Source organism: Phalaenopsis equestris, unplaced genomic scaffold (assembly GCF_001263595.1).
Source record: "Phalaenopsis equestris unplaced genomic scaffold, ASM126359v1 Scaffold000152, whole genome shotgun sequence".
NCBI lineage: Eukaryota > Viridiplantae > Streptophyta > Magnoliopsida > Asparagales > Orchidaceae > Phalaenopsis > Phalaenopsis equestris.
In genome coordinates, this window is record NW_018164594.1 from 355,302 (window position 1) to 378,211 (window position 22,910).

Sequence of the window (22,910 nt, forward strand, 5' to 3'; positions counted from 1 at the left end):
TTAAGCCGAAAAGAGACTCATAAGTTTGTTTTTACATTATATCAAGTTGAATGATCTTTTCAATTTTTGTGTAACTAAAAAAAACACAAATTAATTTTTTTTTTTTTTAAGAAGATGAAATCGATGAGAATATAGTGATTAAAGGTTATTCCAAGAAAGAATTTTAGTAACCATTATTAATTATTAATTTTGAATTTTAAGATGAAGAGTTATAAAATAAAGAATACTAGGAATCATTTTCATATAATTAGAAGAGGGCAACAAAAATGCACAAATAAAATTATTTATATGAGTAAACTGCAAGGTTTTAAGATTTGGGATGCTTACCAAGAAGCAAATTCTATGTGGGATAAAATAAAAAATATTCTTACACGAGTGACAAAATATGTACTTGACGAATCAAAAGGAAAATTTTCAATAAAAAAAATAGTTTGTGGTGGATTAATAATGTGCATAAATAGATGAATTATAAGAAATTGTATTATAAAAATTGGTTTTAATGTAAAAGCATAGAGAACTAGGAAAAATATAAAATGGTCTGTGGGGAGTCTAAGAGATCAATCTGTGATGCAAAAATTCTACTTTCAGTGATCTTTATAATAAATTCAATACTTAAAAAGGTAAAAAAAATAGATTTATAAACTAGCAAACAAAGAGAAAAAAAGTAAGGATTTAACTCAAGTAAAGTGTATTAAAGTTGAAAATAAAAAATGTGTTTTTCTTTGAAAAAATATTCAACATAAGTGGGTGGGCTATTTTGATAAACTTTTCAATGAATTTCTAAAAATATTATTAATCTTAGTGATCTTAATATCATTAATTATAATAAAATATTTCATTTTTACCTTCACGTTAGGATAAAAGAAGTTGATGAGGCTTTAAAGAAAACCAAGGGTGGAAAGTCAGTAGGACCTGACGATATGCCAATTGAAATGTAAGTTTCTTGGCTTACTAAATGCTTTAATATTCTTTTAAAAATTAAGAAGATTCCTGAGTAGAGGAAAAGAGTATTTTGATCCTTTTTTTTGAATGAAGGGGATGCACAGGAGTGTGCAAATCATAGAGGAATTAATTTGATGTGTCATATTTTTAAATTATGGGAGAGGGTAATTGGAAATACGTTAAGAAATATTACAAAGATTTCTCATAGTTTGTTTGGATTTATGTCGGCGTGGTCTACTATAGAAACTAAACATTTATTGAGAGGTTTGATGGAGAAGTGATAAGAGAATAAGGAGGATCTACATATGATTTTGATTGATTTGGAAAGAACTTATGATAAGATTTCAAAAGAAATCCTTTCGAGAGTTCTATAGAAGAATGTTGTTGATATGACTTATATTTAACTCATTAAAGGTATGTTTACTAGAGATATTACTTGTTTTCAAACAGAACGAGGGTTGACTAAAGAATTTCCTATTTCAGTTGGATTACATCGGAATCAACTTTAAGTATATATATTTTTGCATTAGTTATGGGTGATTTTACTCATTTACAGATTGATGTACCATAATGTATGCTTTTCACTGATGATGTCCTTCTTATGGATAAGACTAGAGAAAGTGCAAGAAAAACTTGTATTATTGAAGTCTGCATTGGATTTTAGTGGCCTTCGTTTAAGTAGAGCTAAAACTGAAAATATGGAATGTATTTTTAGTAGTACTAGATCTAGGGGCAGAGCTGTCACTATGGATAACCAAATCATTAAAAGGTGTGGCTGCTTCAGATATTTCAGGTCTATTATTCAAAGTGATGGTGATATAGATAAGGATGTTATTAGTAGAATTTAATTTGGTTGGTAGAAGTGAATGAATGCTTTGGGCCTATTGTGTGATAGAAAAGCATCACTTTGACCGAAAGGAAACATACTCTTACAAGAAATAATGTATTGTAATAAGGCAATTGGAAAATAAACTAACACTTACAAAATACAAGAAATACCCCCAGCGCATACCCTCTACAATTGGGGATAATAATGTATTATAACTATTGCACTACTTTCTCTACATATAAGGTAACATTTTATAAAGAAAGTAGACTATTCAATATTGTTCATCTCTTTCTCTCTCATTTACGCTTTATTCGTTTGGTGTGATAAATATATATATATATACATATATTGAGACATTCATATTTTTTTTAAGTTAACTTCGTCAAATTAACACATTAAATCATTATCGCATTCATAAGGATTAAAATTAATAACATATTAAAAGTAAATGTAACAATAATAAATTTTCATTTACTCATTTTAATTTCATATTAAAAAACTTCGCTGGACATATTATGACTATTACACATTAACAAAAAATTTTCTCTTGTCACTTTCTTTACTTTATGTTTAGATCCCCCTTCCTCCTACAAAGCAATGGGCAAGCACTCAATTAATATGGGAAGGATCTTTCATTGCCTTTAAGTTGGTTTCTCTTATTTTGGTTATGTTTCAATGGCACAATATGTTCTATTTTATTTATTTTTTTTCTTTGGGGGGAAGATGTTTCAATATCTCTCAAGAAAAGATTTCAGGCCGCAGAGCGGAGAAAAGGGAAGATATTGGCTGGTTTTTGCCGACCAAGGGACCATTCTATTGATATATCCATGTCTCAACGCAGCACAATTTAAATCCAATTTAGGTTTTCGTAGTTGTTGGGTTGTCGATAAATTTGATTTATCCGGAAAAGTCTCGAGATATTTTAAATAATAAAAAAAAAATTTCATTTAAATTAATGATTGTCGAGAGCCTCAATTTTAAGAAATTTATTGTCGTATTGACTGTCTCGACAAGACGAAGCTAGTGATATAAGAATTGGTTCAATTCGAGTCTAATCAAGTTTGGATCCATCAATTAAAACATATTTAGAGGCTTCATATCATTAATTGAAGGATCAAATTAACTTTAAATTTGACATATCTATAATCAAATCGAGCGTCTCGACGAGAGAAACACAATGAGCTTAAGCTCGCGTAATTTTGATCTCATTCAAGCCCCAAATCATTAAAATCCATAAGATCAAGTGGATTAATATGGGATCCATAAGATCAAGTGGATTAATATGGGATATCTAATATGATGGTTAGATGAGTTATTCACCAAAAAATTAAAATGCTCCTCCCTTAAAGACTATAAATAGACACCCTCTCTTTACTTAAAGAGAGAGGAGAATGAGTATAATTACAGTAATGTTTAGACTTACCACCGTCAATCACCTCTTGTTGACCGCCCTCTACTCACAGTTGTCGGCCACCCTTGTTTGTAATGACATATCTAAAATACGGTTGTAACATATAATGTGTATTGTAAATCCGACAATAACTAATTCTAGTAAAGTTTTAGATTGAAAACCCGACGAGAGTTGTCTGCTATCCTTTTTCAACTAACGTCGCCCACTCCCTACTCACCTTCATCAACGATCCCTACTTGTTAACATTGCATCTCAAATATGATCGTAACGTATAAACCGTATTGTAGATCCAACTGTAACTCTTAGCCTCGGACGCTACCGACTACCTTCTACCACCTTCAGTCGTCGCCACCTATCCTGCCAGCGTTTGACCATCAGTGACAACTACTTATGTTTCTTCTTGCCAGAATACGGTGGTTGTTCCTAACGCTTGTATTCCTCCTTACTTCATATATCGACAAATTTGTCTTTGGTGTAAGGTTCTAAACTCGAGAGAAGAGTTGCAACCGCCAACAGGTATAGCACTAAATAAGATCTATAGGGCCAAAGATTATAGCTTCTCACTACGGCTTCTATGGGCAATGATTTTGCAACTACCAACTTTGGCCTATGTTGCTAGTTACTACTACGGCTTCATACTACGTCCTCTAGAGCCAACTGACGCATTTGTGGTCGGTTGAAACTACAGCTTCTAGCAATGGTCTTTGTGGCGAACTATCGCTCTTGCCCTACTAGCTACAACTTATGTGGTTAGTTACTATTATAGCTTTTCACTACAGCCTTTTTGGACAACTGAAGTTCTTGCAATTATCAACTATGGTCTATGTGGTCAGTTACTACTTTAACATCCTACTATAGCTTTTATGGCCAAGGGATGTAGTTGTAGCTACTAGCCACAACCTTTTTTTTTTTTTGCCAACTGCTACTGCACAATTTCTAATTATAACCTTTGTGACTAACATTTTTTATTACAATTGAGATTTACATATGTTGTAGCCCAATTATGACTATTTTTGCTAAATTGCAATTATACATTTGCAATTATCTATTTTGTAATTTCTTCTTCTCTGACTAGAGAAGAGTGAACCTATTTACATACATAGCGTATTATTTTGGTTAGGCTAGCCCCGTAAATTTTTCACTTTCTAGGGGTTTTCAAGTAAGGAAATCATCGTCTCTTCTACTACTGCTTTTTTATCTGTCTGTACATGTTCAATCTTCATTCAACACTAAAATACTAAATAATCACTCATTTTTCATGAATTTTCCATCATGCAACAGTATTTTTTTTATTTTATTTTATTTTTTCCTTTTTTTCTCGACATTTTATTTTTGAAAGATTTACAAACGTACTATTAATTCACATGTATGTGCATATCTAACATCAAAACATTTCTTTTTTTATGTATATGTCCATCTACTTATGCATGAAAGACATATTTCAATATTTAAAAGCTAAAATAGTGAAAATTTTGACATTATATTAAGGATTGGTGGTATAAATGTAAAAAAGTAGACTTTTGGCATTATACATGTGAATATGTAAGAATTGGTTGGTATGCCTGTAAATGCCTCTTGTTTTACATAAAACTTTCATTTAAGTGCATTCAATTTAAAACTATGTTACGAGCTCAAGTGCAAGTATGTGTGGAAGCAACCCCACAAACAACACATCCTCTTACTTATAAAGCCCCAAATTTACTCTTAAAAGTACACTTTCTTTTTCCCAACAATCTCCAAATTCCCAAGCTCACACATTTGCTTCAATTTCCATCTTTGGTCTCTTGTAGAAGCATTAGCAATATGCCTCCTTTTTTGGGCTTCCATCAAGTATTTTAAGATAAAATCATTGAGGTTAGTTATTGAATTTTTAATCCATTTTTTTCTTTGTAGATTTTTTTAATATTTGAAGCATCTTCCAAGCATTAAACTCACACAAACTTTATGTTTCTTTAAATGTATCTATTGGATTTAGTACTTTGACATTATTAAATTCTTCTAGGTCCTTTTAAATGCAACATGAATTTATTTAATATTGATTATATATTTATTATTTTTATTTTTATTTTCTTTGTTTCAATTGTCACATATATCCTTTTGTATTTGCATGTATGATTATATGTAATTGTAATACATTTTTAAGTAATTTTTTATTTATTTTAAATATTGATGACTATTATGCTAATAAACTTAGTTAATGTTGAAGAGCTTTAGTAGTTGAAATCAAAGCATGAAATTTATATGGCAAAGAACTTCATTACATTACTATCCAATAAATCATTTGGCCAATACTTTGTTTGTGGTGAACTAAAATAAGGGGCTTTGTAATAAAAATTGTGGTTTTATTGACCTATAATTAGTTAATTAGAATCTTATTTGAATGGCTGTTATTAATGCTCCATCTTTGAAAGTTCAATGTATTAATTTTGTACTTGAGGTCATCTTACTTAAATGAGTTATAATTTTTTATTTTATTTTAAGACACATGATGATTTTAAAGCTTATTTAATTTTGCATTTATTAGTAGATCTTTAGTTCACTATATAGATTAGTTGGAGTTGTGTCTACCAAAATCATTTTGATTTATTAGGAAATCTAGAAATGTTGCTAGTTAGTGCTTATAGTGAATATTTAAGCTTAATGTTGAAGTTATTTTATTTTGATTTAATGGATATTTTTCTTCCTTTTCTTTGTTTGAAGGATTATTTATGTTAATACAAAACAAAATTATTAGAGCTTCTTTCCTACTTTTGTTGTTTAATCTAATTAAGCAATATTTGTCACTGATTTCATTAATTAATATTATTTATTTAAGAAGAATTGGTCGAGGCAAATAATTTTACTCCAACACATGTTACTGGTCATGACCATCCAGCTCAAGAAAATTTAAAAAAAAAATATCCTACAATTAAACTATGATTTAATAATTTTTTATAGTGAATTTGATTTATCATTTACTTAAGCAGTAGATTTATTGGTATACCAATTCATATTGTTGAAGTAAGCAAAAATAATGCTAAATAATGCTTCCATGTAACCAATAGTAGTATAAATTAAAATTCAAATGCATATGAGAGAGGATAACAAGGATTGAATCCCATCTGTGTTATCCAACAAAGGATTCATTATAGAGGCAAAATCAGCCAATTTCTTGATGGTAGACGAACTTGTTAAGTAAATAAATTAATATTAGATAAATAAATAAACCTTTTATTACCTGAAATTTCAAATATCGCTTTCTCGATATTTTGAAGTTTTCTCAATTATGGGAAAAAACATTTATTAATAGAGAGGCTAAATTATCTTTATTTTTAATTATTTATCTTTTTAGCAACTAATTCAAAGAAATTTTAAATTTGAAGGTAGATAATTGAGCACCTTGGGTCATTCCCATGTCCTGCCCTAATCTTTAATGCTAATTTTTTAGATAATTCCTAACATTTTTTTACAAGTAAAAAGTAAAAATTAATTGACATATACAATCATCAAATAAAATCTTTAATATAAGGTTATAATAGTCATTCCAACCAATTTAATCTGTATTGTATCATTTTTAAAATCTAATGGGCTTGCCTAGTATGCTTATCTTTCATTTATTCACGGTAGCACTTGGGTTGTCAATCAATTTGACCAGAATTTAAAGATTCTATAGTTTATTGACAAAATTTATGATATAATACATGTGAATCTAGTGACATTTCAACTAAATAGGAGTTAGATTGTGAAGACAACCACTTAGACAATTGAGTTAGTATAAGGGTTAGTTGTTTACACAAATTTAATTTTGGAATTCATAAGATTGTTGAAAAGATGGTATTCAATAATACAAATGTGTTTTTTTGTGAAATGATAAAACAGTTGGATTTCAACGTTTTCAGAAAGAATTGTCATTTTAGAAAGATTATGTTTTAGAAATTTTTCATAAGAACATGTTTTCTCTGACAAATTTTTAATTGCAATGATGTTAAAGGGGTAGTTAATCATTAAAGATATTGAGTACATAATGGTATATGGGTAGTTAATCATTAAAGATATTGAGTACATAATGGTATATCTATTAAAAACATTTGTATTCTGTGTATAGTATGATCACCCAACCTAGCCCTGTTCATTGTGGTTGCAAGTTGCAAAAAGCAAAAGGCTCAGTGAATTTTGAAAGATCTCAATTGTAACTACTTGAACACCTACAAAATCTTTATTATTGCTTGAATATCATCAGCATACCTCAAATTATATATGTTATTCCATACTCTCAAAAATTCAAATTATAGTAGAGAGATCAAAAAGAGCCATGGCCATGTAATCACCATTTACATGATCATCATATTTTATTCTTGAATTCCTTAGTTGATAGTAGAGCAGAAAATAACTACATCAAACGACATGATGAATTACTAAATTAACCTACATAATTTTAGCAAGTGACAATAATTTATGACATGTCATATGTAGCCTAGACTATGCCACATACTTATAATGCAGCTCATTATGCTACAGAGCATCATCACATATAAGAAGAGTACTTCCAAGATCAAGATCACTATTAACCACAAAGTAATTTTATAACTTGAAGGTGATATCATAGATGTTTGTATGAGAGACATCTTTTTGTGCTTTTCAATTATTCGTTACCATCGTGTTTATTTTCTTATTTAATTAATAACATAACGTTAATATTTCACAACAACCCACCTACAAGAACAATAAGGAAGCTAACAGATGAAAATAAATTAAGACTTATTATAAATTTTGTTGTTCATAAGCTTCACACCACTACTCTTAAAAATTCCAAGAAAAAAAATTTCTATATAGTATCTTCATACATAATGTCTTTCTAATAAGTTTTTATATGTGAGATTGTAGTTTAGTCTATGTTACTTTCCCAAATAAAAAGATATTTGAATAGCATAACACTAACCATTTTTGTCATTTAAAAATTTCTTCTTCTTACTCTTTGGAGGTCTAACAACAACCAATTCATTGTACTAATTTCCTTACTCAACATCCTAAGTATAACTACTTTCTTCATAACAAATCCCACAATATCATTATACCACTCATATTCGTATTTTTCCCTAGCAATCTACTTATTATAAGAAAGTATCTTATCAGAATGTTGTCTAACACATCTATATGATTGATTTTTATAACAGATTTTTTAGCAAGAATCCTCATCTAAAATCATTAAAGAAATCACCACCACCCTCTTATTAATGGTCATACGTTCTTAGTGCAATCTTAGAAGTATCATACCCTAACAAATCTCCATATGTGCTTACAATAAAAGGAAACTTATTTTGTTGACTTATTTGGAATCTTGATTGCCTTAATAGATTAAAGAAAAAAAATGGAAAAAATATTGCATCAGGACTCTGCACGTAGAGTTACGTGTTGAGTTCAATGAAATCAAGCCACGTGGAGGTGACAAAAAAAATCGGCCCGGTAACACGGGAATATTCCCCCCGTGCTATTCTGTGTTATTCCGTGTTATTCCGTATTATTCAGGTGTTATTGTATGTTATGTATGTTATTCAGGTGTTGTTGTGTTCTGGGAATATTCATAGTGTTATAATAACATAATAACACATCAATAACAGTTGAATAACACACAATAACACCTGAATAACACACAATAACATCTGAATAACACAAGAAGAATATTCCCTTGTGTTACCGGACATATTTTATTTTATTTTTCTCTCACCGCAACATAGCGTGATTTTATTGGACTTCGCACATAACTCTACATGCGGAGTCCTGATGCAATATTTTCTCAAAAAATGACATCTTCATTTACATTTATATTAAATAAATACTGTCTCATTTCGGGAATTAAAAGGATACTCATGACCACCTCTCATTGGAGATGATCATTGCAAACACTTTTTTGAATGGGTTGGAACATCACTCACCGACTTTGTTGTTTTTATCGCCAACAATTCAATATAAATAAATTTGTATAAAACAACAACATTATAAAATTTTGATTATTTTTCTTGCCTTCTAAATATTCTATTATATAATCATGAGTTGCTCTTGTTCGATAATTGTTAAGAACGTGAGTTGAACACGAATAATTTTTTTGAGTGTGGTTTATAGACAATACCTATATGAACATACTTTTATTCAAGTTTGTTCGGCTCGTTTTAGCTCAAATTAATTAAATAATTTAAAATTTTTATTTATTATAACTTTTTTTATTAATTTTTTATGCAGTTTAAGAAAATGTAAAATTTATTATTATTTTAAATTATTTAAGTTTAATTTATGTCATAAACAAGTTAAAGCGAACAAATGAATTTGAATTGAGCAGGACGCGAATACTATTCATGAGTCATTTCGAATACGGGTCGGTTTTGAACAAAAAAATTGAACTAGCTTAACATGAGAAAACAATGGGCTATCTTAAGCTTTACTCTTTTACAACCCGTAATACCACCTTACATAAGCATGAATTATTATAAAATATAATTTGCTCATATGACATAAATATAAGAAAACATTAACTTTCATCTACATTTCTCTAGTTACACATAATAAGTATTGTAGAAAATTTTCAGCGCATGATAATTATTTTTGTCTGTTTAACAAATTGATAACGACAGACTAGTTAGGGTTTCTTGAAGAGAGCTCTAATTATTCTGAGTTCCCTTCCATGGTTTCTAATTTTCTTCGTTTTTTTTCCTAATCTTAGGGAAGAAAATTGTAGTGTTTTATTTCTTCTTCCTAATTATTGGTTGTTTTTAGGGGCTTTGCCCCTCACATTTCATAGATTTCAATTATTTTCCCTCTCTTCCCCCTTGTTCAAGATCTTTATCAAACCTCATTCTTTAAGTTGGAAAATTTTAATTTCTTCACATTTGTTAAGTACCACATGTTTTAATAAGTTTTATCTTCCTTGTTTGCAAGACAGTTGACTTATTTATTTATTTATTTATTTAAAGAGGAGACCCAAGATGGGTCTAAGTAGTGGTAGATGGCTCTCGTTGGATATTTTCTGAGCAAACAACATCCTTATGATGATCTCTTACAAGCAATCGATAAGATTTGGAAACTAAAATGTTTGTTAGAACTACTTTCCCTCACTGATGTTTACTTTCCTTTCAAATTATATTGCATGGAAGATCTAGACATAGTCTCATCGAGTGCTCATTGGTTTATTTATGACAAACAATTTATCTTTAAGAAATGAACTTATGATTTTTGAGTCTATAAAAGATTTTTTTAAAGAATTATTGATTTGGGCTTGTTATTTAATTTACATTTATGATGGTGGTTAGAAATAAGTATTTCTAAAATTGTCAGTATGTACGCAAAAATTGTGCTCATGTTAATCATAAAGAGATCTAACGGTACCGGGCTGCCAAATAACTGAAGGGCTATTAAACGACCGAAGGTCTGCCAGATGATTGAAGGGCTATCATATGGCTGAAGGTCTACCAAATGATAGAAGGGCAGCCAGACGACTAAAGGGTTGTTGGACAAAGTTTTAGTATCCCCAACAATCTCATTAGTTTCAACGTGAGACTTTCTCAACAACTCCCCTAAGGATTTCCAGAAATCACCAAGGAACAAGCAAGCCGACTGGTAACCCTAAGGCTAATCTGTTACCTCTCTCAAAACCTACTAACATCCCAAAAAGAAGGTCGGCCAGCACCCAGACAAGATAGCCAGCTGACTTTAGGAACCAAACAAAAGGTCCAAGTAAACAAAAATATACCAAAATCAGTTAAAAATATGAAAATACACGATAAAAGATAATAATGTCATGTAACCCTTATTAAATCAGCATCAGACAAGTAATTTTCCACCTCTGGCTCTTTGTTTTCTATAAATTGGGGGCTCATAGCATGTATTAGAGGGCTTTTTGCTTTTCTCTCTAAATCCATACTTTGTACGTAGATCTCTCTCCCTTAATCTACTCTCCCCTTTTCTTTTGCAAGCCCTAAGCTACAATATATAAAATGGGACACAGAACTCAGAAATACCCAGTTTGCCCCCAACGGGCCAAGTATATGTATGTTCTTTTATTACTTTCTCCCTCTCTCTACTTCTTCCTCAAGATTTTTACCTCTCTTATCCTTGGGCATGCCACAAAAGAAAATTTTTGATTCAACACCAAAAAAGGGATAGTGAAAATGGAGCATGATGCAACAAGAAAGGAAGTGACACCAATGAAGAGAAATGTACCTCAGTGACATTCCTAACAAGGATTAGACTAAGGGGTTCATGCAATAACCAATCCAGAGCTCAAAACATTATTTTCATTAACTTCCTAGAGGTTTTGGCTAGCAGGAAAGTACCATAAAATGAATTGTTAGCTCATAATGGTCGAAAAAATTGATTGGTCATACCTACTTATCGCACAAATAATTAAGTGCGGCTAACACCTTACCCATTGAATAAATAGATTATTACTTCAAAACTTTTCTTGTGTTGTGACAAAAATTTCTCTAATACTTTCTTAGGTCCAATTGACATTTGAGGAACTTGAATTGAACAAGCAATGTCGACAGCGACCACAAAGAGGTTTGTTTGGCAGAATAGTCTACAACACTCTTGTGTCGTAACTCTTGGTCTCCATGTTCAATGTGGATATAGGTCTAGAGGTGGTTCCCTATTCAGTAGTGATAAGTTCCACAAAAGTTATTACGTAAATCACACCTACAGCTTTTCTCTAAAATTATCTGCACGAAGGTAGCGACAAGATCTTCCTATGTCCTAGCGAAGGTGAGGCTCATCTGAGGTGACAATATAACCAATAAACTAAGACCTTTGAAAAGTGTGACATGCAAACCGGGCAACAATACTATAAAATAATAAAGGAGACCAACAATGATGCTTTAGTTGTTCGATCGGCATACTAACAACAAATTTGATCCAGAATATTGAGCATTAGAAGTCAGCCGCAAAGTTCAATATGGATATAACTCTGGAGTTAGTTCCCTACCAAGTAGTGACAAGCTTTATGAAGGGTATAACACAAATCACCCAAGCAACGAGTCTCAGTGGTTCACCCTGTGATGATAATGACAAGATCCACCTGTCCTGCCGAGAGGTTTGGATCGACTGAGCTGATTCAACCAAGAAAAAGAGACAAGTTGTGAAAGACTTATGTTGGGTGGTGATGTACAAAAACCAACGAACCATCTTTTTGATGATTCAAGTTATAACTAACACCAACATTCATCACCGAGAAATTATCATAAATAAATAGTACAGTAGAGGTAAAATTCTAAAATGAAGGTAAAAAACAACCAAAATATTAATTTTATTTCATATTTAACAAAGTTACACAATGTTTTATGTATTTTCTTACATGTAAAAGTAAAACAAAAAAAAATCTTTTCAAAGTGTTAGATGAGACTCACTAAAGGTTAGTCAACTGAGTGAAAGTAAATCAGACAACCGAAGGTTACTCAAATAATCGAAGGTTAGCTCTCCGGTCGAAAGCCTTAGGAGACCAATTCAAAACTAATAAGACTGAGCGTAAAAAGATGCCAAAATTGAGGAGGTGTCATTAGTGGCTAATATGTAAATATGATCACATTTTTACCATATAAATTTTTTTCATTCTTATCACAGCTTCGCCTCCAAGAAGTAAGAGAATTGAGGAACTTAATATATACACTAAATATATGCCCATGTTGATCTTAAAGTGATCTAACAGTACCGAAGGGCTACCAGATAACCAAAGGGCTGTCAGATGACCGAAGACCTGCCATACATTCGAAGGAATTCTTGATAGCCAAAGGGTTGTTAGGTGACCGAAGATGTTGCAGACAATCAAAGGGCTACCAGATGAGAAAGGTCTGTCAGGCGACCGAAGGGCTGTCAAAAAACTAAAAAGCCATCCAAGTCAATGACCGGACAAAGGTCTAGTACCCCTTAACAATCTCAAAAGTATTAATGTGAGGTTTTCTCAAAAACTCCCCAAAAGATCTCCAAAAATCACCAAGGAACAAGCAAGTCGATAGGCTACCCAAAGGTCAACTGACTGCCTCTCAAAATCGACCGATTAATGATATTCTCCCTAAAACTATGTAAAATGATTGTATTAACCAGGTTACTATTATTTTTAATAATTCAGGTTTGTTGAATAGAAATAATTCTGTTAATGTTATTTATAATTCTATTGAGAATGTTTTATTCAGTATGATTAATATTTCTAATATTACTATTAGAAACACTCAAATGGGAAGTTCTAGTTTGAGTTTTGACTTTGGAAGAGATAATAATGATGGTAATATGCCATCTACTATGATTTGTTTGATGACTTATATTGTTGTTAATAATGTTGGATCCTCCTCTGTGATTTCTATCCCTAAACCTTGAAAAGGGAGGACTAAAAGTGCTGGTTATTATCAGTAATTTTGGTTTCGTTATTTTTTCTTTAAGTTTTTTTTTACTAATTTTATGAGTCGGAATGTCAGGGATTTTACCAATAATGGTTGTATTTCTAATTATAGGCATCTTATTAGGAATTATAATCTAGATCTTCTTTGTTTATTAGAAACTTAAATTTTTCTCTTGCAAATAATTATGGTCCTTATCTTTTAATTAATTTTTTTTTTCTTTTAAAAAGTGTTAGCAAATTTTTTTTCCTCGGAGAGGAGTCTTCTAGTTGCTCGCCCTTGAGGGTAGTCTTTTAGGTGTTTGCTCTGGAGGGGAGTCTTGCAGGTACTCCCCTCGAAGGGGAGACTTAGAGTTGTACACCCCTCGTGGAGCTTCTCGCTGCTAGGTGTTAACTTTATAATTGGATGTAGGACGATCGTTTATGCACACCTCAAGGAACTTTTCATTTTCGGTTGTTGATACGTTCGATAGATCTCTGGCGGTTATTAGACACTCATCCCAGAGTTTGTCACTGTCATGTGTTAACTATGTAATTTGGGGACGATCATTTACACACCCCATGCAGAGTTCGTCATTGTCGGGTGTCAATGCGTCCAAAAGGCCTCTTAAGATAGTCAGACACCTTTCACAGAACTTGTCACTGCCGAGTGTTGACTTTATAATTTAAGCACAAGATGATCATTTACAAGTTCCTTGCGAAGCTTTTCATTACTGGGTGTCGATACGCCCCATAGGCTTCTGACGATCATTAGACACCCCTCGAGGAGCTTGTCAACGATTGATGTTAACTTTATAATTTGGGTGCAGGACAATTGTTTACACAACTCTGACGGAGCTTGTCGTTGTCTAGTGCTGATGTATTTTATATGCCTTTGGTGATCTTTAGACACCCCTCACGGAGCTTGTCATTGTCAGGTGTTGACTTTGTAATTTGGGTGTAGAGCGATCGTTTACGCACCCCTAACGAAGCTTGTCACTCCCAGGTATTGATGTGTCTCATAGGCCCTTTACGATCGTTAGACACCACTCTCATAGCTTATCACTGCAGGGTGTTAACTTTTTTATTTGGGTGCAGGTTGATTGTTTACGCACCTCTCGTAAAGATTGTCGTTGTCGGGTGTCGATGCGTCCTATAGGCCCTTATTGTCGATTGGACAATCTTGGCCTCTTTTTTTTGTGTGTTTCTCATACTTATGATCAATTAGACGCTCTTGGTATCGTTGTCGATTTTTCTACTCAGTTTGAGTTCCCCGAGCACTGGAAACAAATGAATTAAGATGTATGCAGGTAAGTATAAAGGTGTGTAGAAAATGAGTGGTATACGACATTATGTAAGAATTGAGCCTTATGTTAATCTTCCCTGTTTGGAAATAGCAGACCGTAGGTGGAGGCGTCGGGAGCAGCTGGTTGGACGATCGTTTATTGAAATAGTCTCTTCAAATGATTTTACAATATTGACAAACTTGAATGGTGGCCGTAAAAAAGTCATACATAAAAATTATGAAAAAGTTTTAAATGAAGAGTGACATAAAAGACCTCAATAGATGCCACAAATTAGTGGAGGTTGGTTATAAGCGAAAAAAGTAGAACTCGTCAATCCATAAATCCATGCAACTCTTTGTAATGTGCCTCATAATTGTGAACACAAAAAGAGGAGATAAGTGAAGAAAGCGAGAGATTTTTGCAATATATTTTTCACACAAAGTGTATGATAACCTAATGGTCGCTAGCCATAAACCTAATAGAAAACAAATGGGACAATCTTATTGAATAGTTGAATATCAATCTTTGACTGTAGTTATAACAATTAGAATTTGAAGGACCATTTAATTGACCTTTATAGTCACTTTCAATTATAACATTTCATTTGTAATTACATTAATTCATTGGAACAAGTATATATATATATATATATGTGTGTGTGTGTGTGTGTGTGTGTGTGTGTGTGTGTGTGTGTGTGTGTGTGTGTGTGTGTGTGTGTGTGTGTGTGTGTGTGTGTGTGTGTGTGTGTGTGTGTGTGTGTGTGTGTGTGTGTGTGTGTGTGTCTCTAAAGCACATTGCTTGAGATCATCGAAGGTGAAGGAGTTGACTAGGGGTGGTAAACCGGTGGAGTTGGGCTGATCGGTATAGTTCTATGTTCGAGAGAGCAGGAGGGCATGCCTTGCGAGAAGAAGTATGATTGCTGAGGTGGTGCCAAGAGATAGAGGGCAAGGTCGGTTGGATGTGTTGTGATCGTTCGATAGATGGTTTTTCGGAGGGTACTGGAGCAGCGGATGATTGAAGAGTATTGTCGGCTGACGGGTAGCCTATTGTAGCAGGTTTTGTCTGGTGTCAGTTTGAAAAAAATAAAGCGGCGCATTTTATAGGCCAGAAGCTGAGACTTCCATAGTTTTGAATAGAGTCAGAGCAATCAGATGAATTTGGAAGACCGACCATCATAGCGTATGTCTAAAGAAACGTCGGTCAGAGGGTGATTTTTCAGGAAAATCAAGTTTAGTATTATAAAACTGCCTAAGAATTGAATGACAGTTATGAGAATATATAAGAAAAATATATAATAATTGAGTGTTATTGATGCAAATCCTTCATCTTTTGAGTTCCCCAAGCATTGAGAGGCTATCATAATGTATGAATTTGAGCTTGTTGAGAATTGAATTTATAATTAGAAATGACCGATCAGAGGCAGAGGACCGACTGATAGTTGATGGCCAGTCAGAGACAATCAAAACAGCGGTCGACAGAGGAGTGTCGTTGTTCAGTGGGTGCTTTGTTGGCGGCATTTATTAGATTTGAGTAGTATGTAAGAAAATATATAAATATACAAGAATTGCATGGTATTTATGCATATCTTTCCTATTTCAGGGGTGGTCGGCCAACATGTGGTTGACCGAGGCAGAGTTGCGCGCTCGAAAATGTGACCAGAGAGGCGCTGCGGTTCGATCGACAAATACATAGTAGAGCATTGATCAACTAATTAGCTGGGATTTAACCTGGATTTTACCAGGTACTCATGCTTGGACAGCCTAAAGTCCCAGATTTGTAAATTTATACTGGTGCTCCATGTCAGCGTGGAAGATGTTTAAATTTACATTCCTCCATTGTTTCGGATAAAGAGTGGAATGACAGGAGGTAGGTCTCTAGGCAGATAGGTTGAGAAAATTATACGCGTACGTGCAAGGTTTGGGTGGTATGTAGTCCGATCGGCAGGATGAAGTGCAGTCGGCGAAATTCAGCCTGCGGGGGCGAGCACCCCACTTGCGACAAAAGAGAGATGTTGAAATGGAGTTTTCTATTAGAGAAGAATAGTGGAGTGGAGTGAGTGAAGAAATGAGAGAGGGAGAGCATAGGAAGAGGAAGAGAAGGTCTCGGTTGAAAGTGGAAGTGGAGAGAAAGCTCGCAGCATTTGAGGCGATAGAGATTGAAAGTGTGGGTTGCCTCTGTTTCCACCCAATCTATAGAGAAATGCACAGAAAGAGATGAAGTTTCGAAAAGATCACTGATGATGAAGAGTAAAGGAAGTGGATCGGCCTTTGCGCAAGTTCCCCTTGTGTGTTTTTTGCTAGGAGTGTGTCTCTGAAGAGTTTTCTTTCGATGTTAGCTCGTCTTCTTATTCACAGCACGACCAACACTCACAGTACCTTTTAAAATGTTGATCCAAAGATTGGACCGAAGAGAGGTGATTGAGTGAAGGGGAGAAATGAGGGAGAAGAGATAGAGAAGAGGACTATCTAAGCCGAGGGGAAATTGGGTGTTTCCGGGCTCTTGGACCTATTTTATTCCAAAAAATTAGAGGTTACAATGAGGAGTGCCCCCAAAAAGGTTTACATATTGAAACCCTCTTATTTATAGAAGATAGAGGGTAAAAGGCACAAAAGTTACATATTTAATTATGCCTTGAAGCGAGAAACAAACGACATTTTAGTCATTTTTATTGTAACCACTAGATCGTCTCGAGATCAATGCATACATTCATGTCTATGTTAGTCGACTGATTGAAGTGAGATGGCCAAGGAAGAGAGCTTGGTTGGCTGACTGAAACGAGATGGTCGAGGGGGAGAGCTTGGCTTGTCGACTGAAGTGAGGTGGCCTACTACTGGATTCCTCAAGATCTATGAAGACCATGTTTGAGTATACACCAACAAAAAGATTTTACTATAAGAATTTTATTAGTTAAAGCTTTTTCCAATAATCTATAGATGGAAAAGTTTGTTTCTTCTTTTTTTAAGATATTCGAACCTTTAACTTCTAATCATTCGTCTATTATTATTTATTTTGGTAATTTTCAAAAAAAAAATTTGTAAGTTTATGTATAAGCATTATTGGAGTTGTCAAAATTTTACTTTCATTACAGATTCTTCTTGAGTTATAAAATTGAATGGAGATTCACTTTTTGTTCTTTGTAACAAATTGAAAAATTTTAAAATTGCTTAGAAAAAATAAACTTGGATTTATAGTAATTTTATTTCTAATAATATTCATTTACTAAAGAATATACAATTTATGAATATGTCTCAATTTCATAACAACTCGAATGATAACTTTATTGTAGAAGAGGTGGCTATTATCAAGTCTCTGTTAGCTAATACTTCAGATTGTCAATATAAATGATTAAAAATATATATAAATGCTCTTGAATTTCTAAAGGTGAGGAGGTTGTAACATTTTAGTATTAAAAAATCAAAATCAATTGTTGCATGAATTTTATAAAGAAAATTTAAGTTAATAGTTCTTATTTTAATATTCAAGAAAATATTTCTAGAAAAGCATTTTCTTACTTTTATGAGGCTTTCAATAGCCCTATTCCTAAATATGCTTACGACTCTAATTTTCAAAATTATTTCTCTTAGAAGAGTGGTTTATCTTTAAAATCATTACCTTGGTATTATTTTGGTGTCCCTATCAAACCTTCTTTGTTGCTTGCAACTAGCATTTCTAAGTTATGGGATAAATTACAAAATTTGCTGGTAGATTTCATTGTTTAAACATAAAATTTGGAGTTAATTACATTATTTATTTTGTGTTATTAATATTCCTAAAGGTTAATAAAGAAAATTTTTATTTTGTGTCATAATTTTATTTTCAATAATGGTTCTAATATTAAATTTCATAATAATTTCTGGTTTAAAGCTTCTAAACCTAAAATTTATGGTGATATCAGTTTGCTTAATTTAGATATTATTAATTTAATGTGTAAATGTAAAACTATATGTAAATACTTTAGTTTTATTTATCTTTTAGCTACTTAGTGTTTTAATCATTATGAGTCTCTTTGGATTAAGCATGCTCTTCTCTTTTTTTGAAGAATTTAGCTCATGTGAATTTTAAAATTAGGATTTGTTTTCAATTTGATATTTCTTCTAATAGCTCTCTTCTTTTCTTTTTTGGTCCATGGTTAAATGGTTCTTCTCTTTTTGAGAATTTTAGAAATATTGTTTTTATTTACTTTAATATTTATACTTTCACTAAAATGGGGGAAGATATTCTTAATAATAAATGATTTTTTTTCCTTTTAATTTTCATGATATTCGTTTGAATTTTGCTCTAGATTTTCATATTAAAAATGGTTTCACTTCTTGTCTTTAGAATAATTATAATAAGTGCACTCATAAATTCAATTATAATTTGTTTTTTCATAGCTACTTTGTTGTTCGTTGATAACATGTTTCATATTCTCTCTGAAGTAGATGCTTTGGCTTCTAATATTTTTAAAAAATCATACTAGTTTGATGTTCATGTTACAACTTATTATATTTGGAGGGAGAGAATGAAATATTTTTAAAAAGTATTTTTCTTCTTTAGATATTATGGTTTTTAACATTCATGAAGTCATTAAGTGAAAGAATAGAAGATGAAAATTTAAATAAAATATTCCTTCATTTATTAAAGATCTTTATAAATTGTAAAAATTATTGTTTGATTAGGTGGTTAGGTTTTATTTTTACTTAGATTATTGTGTTCTTTTCTTTTTTGGGTCCATTTTTATTTTTGATTTTATCTCATCGCATCCCCTTGTTTTTTATTTTATTTAATACTTATCAATTGGTTGGTTATTCATTTTAATTTAATATTTTTGCTTTTTTTTTTCTCATCTATTATGTTCCTTTTTTATTTTTTTCTTCTATTTTATTTAGGTAGGTTCTGTTGGTTTCATGTATGTTCTTAAAATTTAACAGTATTTTTGAATGTTTATGGTCTTTTGATTTAGATATTAATAATGCTCGGAAAAATTTTTAATATTTTTCTTTCAAGTATGTTTTTGGATCAAGTTTTCAATCATTAGTAATTCACATGTTGATGTCTTATTGATTTCATTAACTCTTCCTGTTAGTTGTTGTTCATTTTCTTTTTCATTTTGTTCCTATTGATTGGTTGTGCTTCTTTCACTTCATTAGGTTGTTCTCCTTTTGGATGTTCAGTTCTTATCTGATGTCAGTTTACTTTTCTGTGATTGTGTTAGTGTGTATTCTTTTTCGTTATTTTGTGTAGTTGGATTGAATTTCGTTGATCTGCTTTCATGTTTGTTTTTGAGGTTTTTTTGAGCTTTTTTTGAGCTTTATCTATCATTCGGGTTTTGTCTTGTCATGCTTTTTTTCTTTTTCCTGTTATTTGGTGTTATTATGTGTTTTTGTTTTTTTTCTTTTGGATGTCTTCAAGTTTTCATTACTTTTCTATTTTTCTAGTTGGTTGTTGTTCATTTTTGCTTCTTGGGTCTTTTTATGTCTAGTTGTGTCGGGTTTTCAAATTATTTGCATATTTAAATATATGCCTTAGTATTTCTTGATCAATGTTTGGATATTATTTAAATTTTTTAATTGATAATACTATTTGTTTTGAAGGTATTCCTCTAATGTTAACGTATTTGTTATTGTTCGTTTTCTTTTCGCTCATTTTATGTTGAGCTATGATGATCTCCAGCCATATACTAAAATTCAGACATTTGTTTAAATATTTATGGTCATTTCCATTTTACATATTCATTATACTTGAATGAAATTTTAAAATTTTCTTACAAGCAAGTTTCTAAGCTCATTTTTCTAGTCTGAGATTTCAGGTTTTTCAGCATTGTATTAAGTTCAACTGGCTTTTGCGTATATTTCTAATCCTTTGATTTTATTGCATGGATAAAATTTTAATGTTTTTTATCATCTCAATTCGTATCCTTCTTTTAATGTCAAGTTGAGATCTTAGTTCTCTATTGTAAAGTTGATTATATGCCTCTGTTTCCTGTTGTTGTCCTTTTTATGTGGTTTTGCAGGCATTGTTATTATACAGCTGGGTGTGCTCTTGCCTGTGGTGGAGAATATTGTTGATTGTTTTTCTGCTGTCAGATTCTTATTCAGAGCTACAGTTGGTGAATAATCATGGCTGATATTCAGAGCTTTTTAGAGTTATTACTTCAACTTTAAGTTCTGTTGATGCTTGGATTTGCCAGTCTTGACCAATCATTTTAACTGTGGGGCTTTTCTTTTTGTTGGATCTTCTGCAAAAAGCTCATGTTTTTATGCCGCTCAATTTATTTTGATTGTTTGTTGATTTATAGGCTTTCTGATTTGTTTAGTTTATTGTTCGCGTCTTTGTTTGCATTTGTATTTATGCTTTTCTGTATTCTCTTGAGTTGTAATTCTTTTCTTCTTAATAAAGTTGAATCTGGCCCCAACTTTTCCCAAAAAAAAAGACGACTACAATAACAGTGAGGAAGCTCAAACAAAAAAGCATGCTAAAAATACTGTTAAAGCGACAGTACAGCGACAACTGGGAATAATTAGTTCAATCATTGACAACAATAATTAGTTAAAAATAATTACGCTGCAATTTCAGTTCAGAAATTCACCAATTACGCTGATTCAATCACAATATTTACAGAATCAGGTAGGTGAACCAATCCTTCATCCGGCCCAGCGGCTCCAATTCTATGGGACGACTTGCAGGCTATTCTGGCCATCTCACAGTTCGTAGAGCAGAGGGAAATTGAACCAAAATGGGGGCGGAAAATCAAAATGGGAAAAAAAAATCACAATCCGAACCCGGATCTTAGACGGACCATTTCTGATCGCTTAATGTGGAAGATTTATAAGAATGCTAGAGGTCACCAGACCTGTTTCTCCGCGAAGCCGCGAAGGAGAGGGAATGCGTCGGCGCGCCAGGAGCTGTTGCTTCCGGCACGGCAGCAACAGCAGGATCCGGTGACTGGGTAGTCCAAATCGTAGGTTGCGGCGAAGCGGAAGGCGCAAGTGGAGGAGATCTGACGGAGGATCTGCAGAAAGACGGACTCATCGCAGGGTAGGGAGAGCGGGCCGGGTTGGGAGAAGCCGTACTCCTCCTCGGCCTGGCGGAGGATGCTCAGGAAGGCTGGATGGTTGAGATGTGTTGCCTTCATCACGAATCTCCGGCTACTGCTTCCGACGCAGACAACTACGTGCCCTGCCGGCACGTCAATCGCCGGCGGGAACAGAGAACATGATTCCATTGCTCGGATCCTCCACTGGCGAAGCATCTGCCGAAGCCTCACAATGTGCTGGATTTTGCTGCACTTTCCCATTTCGATCTTGAGATAAGGTCGAGTCTCTATCTTCTCTCGCTTTCAAAGTGAGTTGATTGGTTTTCTTTCTCAAGAGAGGGGAAGTCCAAGTAGAAAGAACAGTAGGCTATTTATGGACTACAAGGATAAGTAAAAGCCCTTGCAGTTGGAGATAATCACGAACGGAGCATGGTTAGAATTAGTAATGTAAATCAGCCCAAAACGTGCGAGGCCAGGCTCAACTCGTGATTCATATTTCGAGCTCAAAAAAAATGTTCGTGTTCAACTCATTTGCTTAGCGAGTCAAACACAAGCTGTTCACAGAATAATAATCATTTTGACAATCCTAATCACATAGTCATAAGATGTTAAGGGTTAGGAAAAGATTTAAAAATTATTGTTTATATTAAAATATTGTTTGAATCTAATTTAATAATTTTTATTCTATTTTCTTAATTAATACTTGTAATATAATAGATTATAAATCTTTATAGCTTTGTAGTAAATTAAATTTTTTTTAAAATATTACTCATCAATATATATACATATACATATTTATATAATTAATGAGTAGTATCTCGAGTCAAAACGAGTCCAACACGAAGAAATAAAATCCGATTCGTTAACTTAATGAACGAGCTGAACAAGAATTACTCACCAACAACCTTCTGACGGTACCTATTCACTTTTCGCATTGCAGGCTTTCGTACTGAAATAACACTGTACCTATTGACGGAATAACTAATCTTTGTTAAAATGCAGTAACCGGATTAACAATATCCACTCGAGGGAACAGCAGCATCGATCGATGAGACGATTTCCATTAGCAACACGCTGATTACGCTGCGTCCGGC

At 32.7% G+C, this 22,910-nt stretch overlaps 1 protein-coding gene across 1 annotated transcript; it reads right to left on the reverse strand.

Annotated features, from left to right (window-relative positions):
* Positions 1–20,211: 20,211 nt before the first annotated feature.
* LOC110021930 (auxin-induced protein X10A-like) lies at positions 20,212–22,173 on the reverse strand. The gene has a single exon (XM_020720656.1). The coding sequence runs from the start codon at positions 22,075–22,077 to the stop codon at positions 21,625–21,627; it is 453 nt and encodes a 150-aa protein (XP_020576315.1). The 5' UTR covers positions 22,078–22,173; the 3' UTR covers positions 20,212–21,624.
* Positions 22,174–22,910: the final 737 nt, after the last annotated feature.

Bases quoted from the DNA above. Each gene is read 5' to 3' on its own strand.
- LOC110021930 (XM_020720656.1), bottom strand. From the start codon at position 22,077: ATGGGAAAGTGCAGCAAAATCCAGCACATTGTGAGGCTTCGGCAGATG.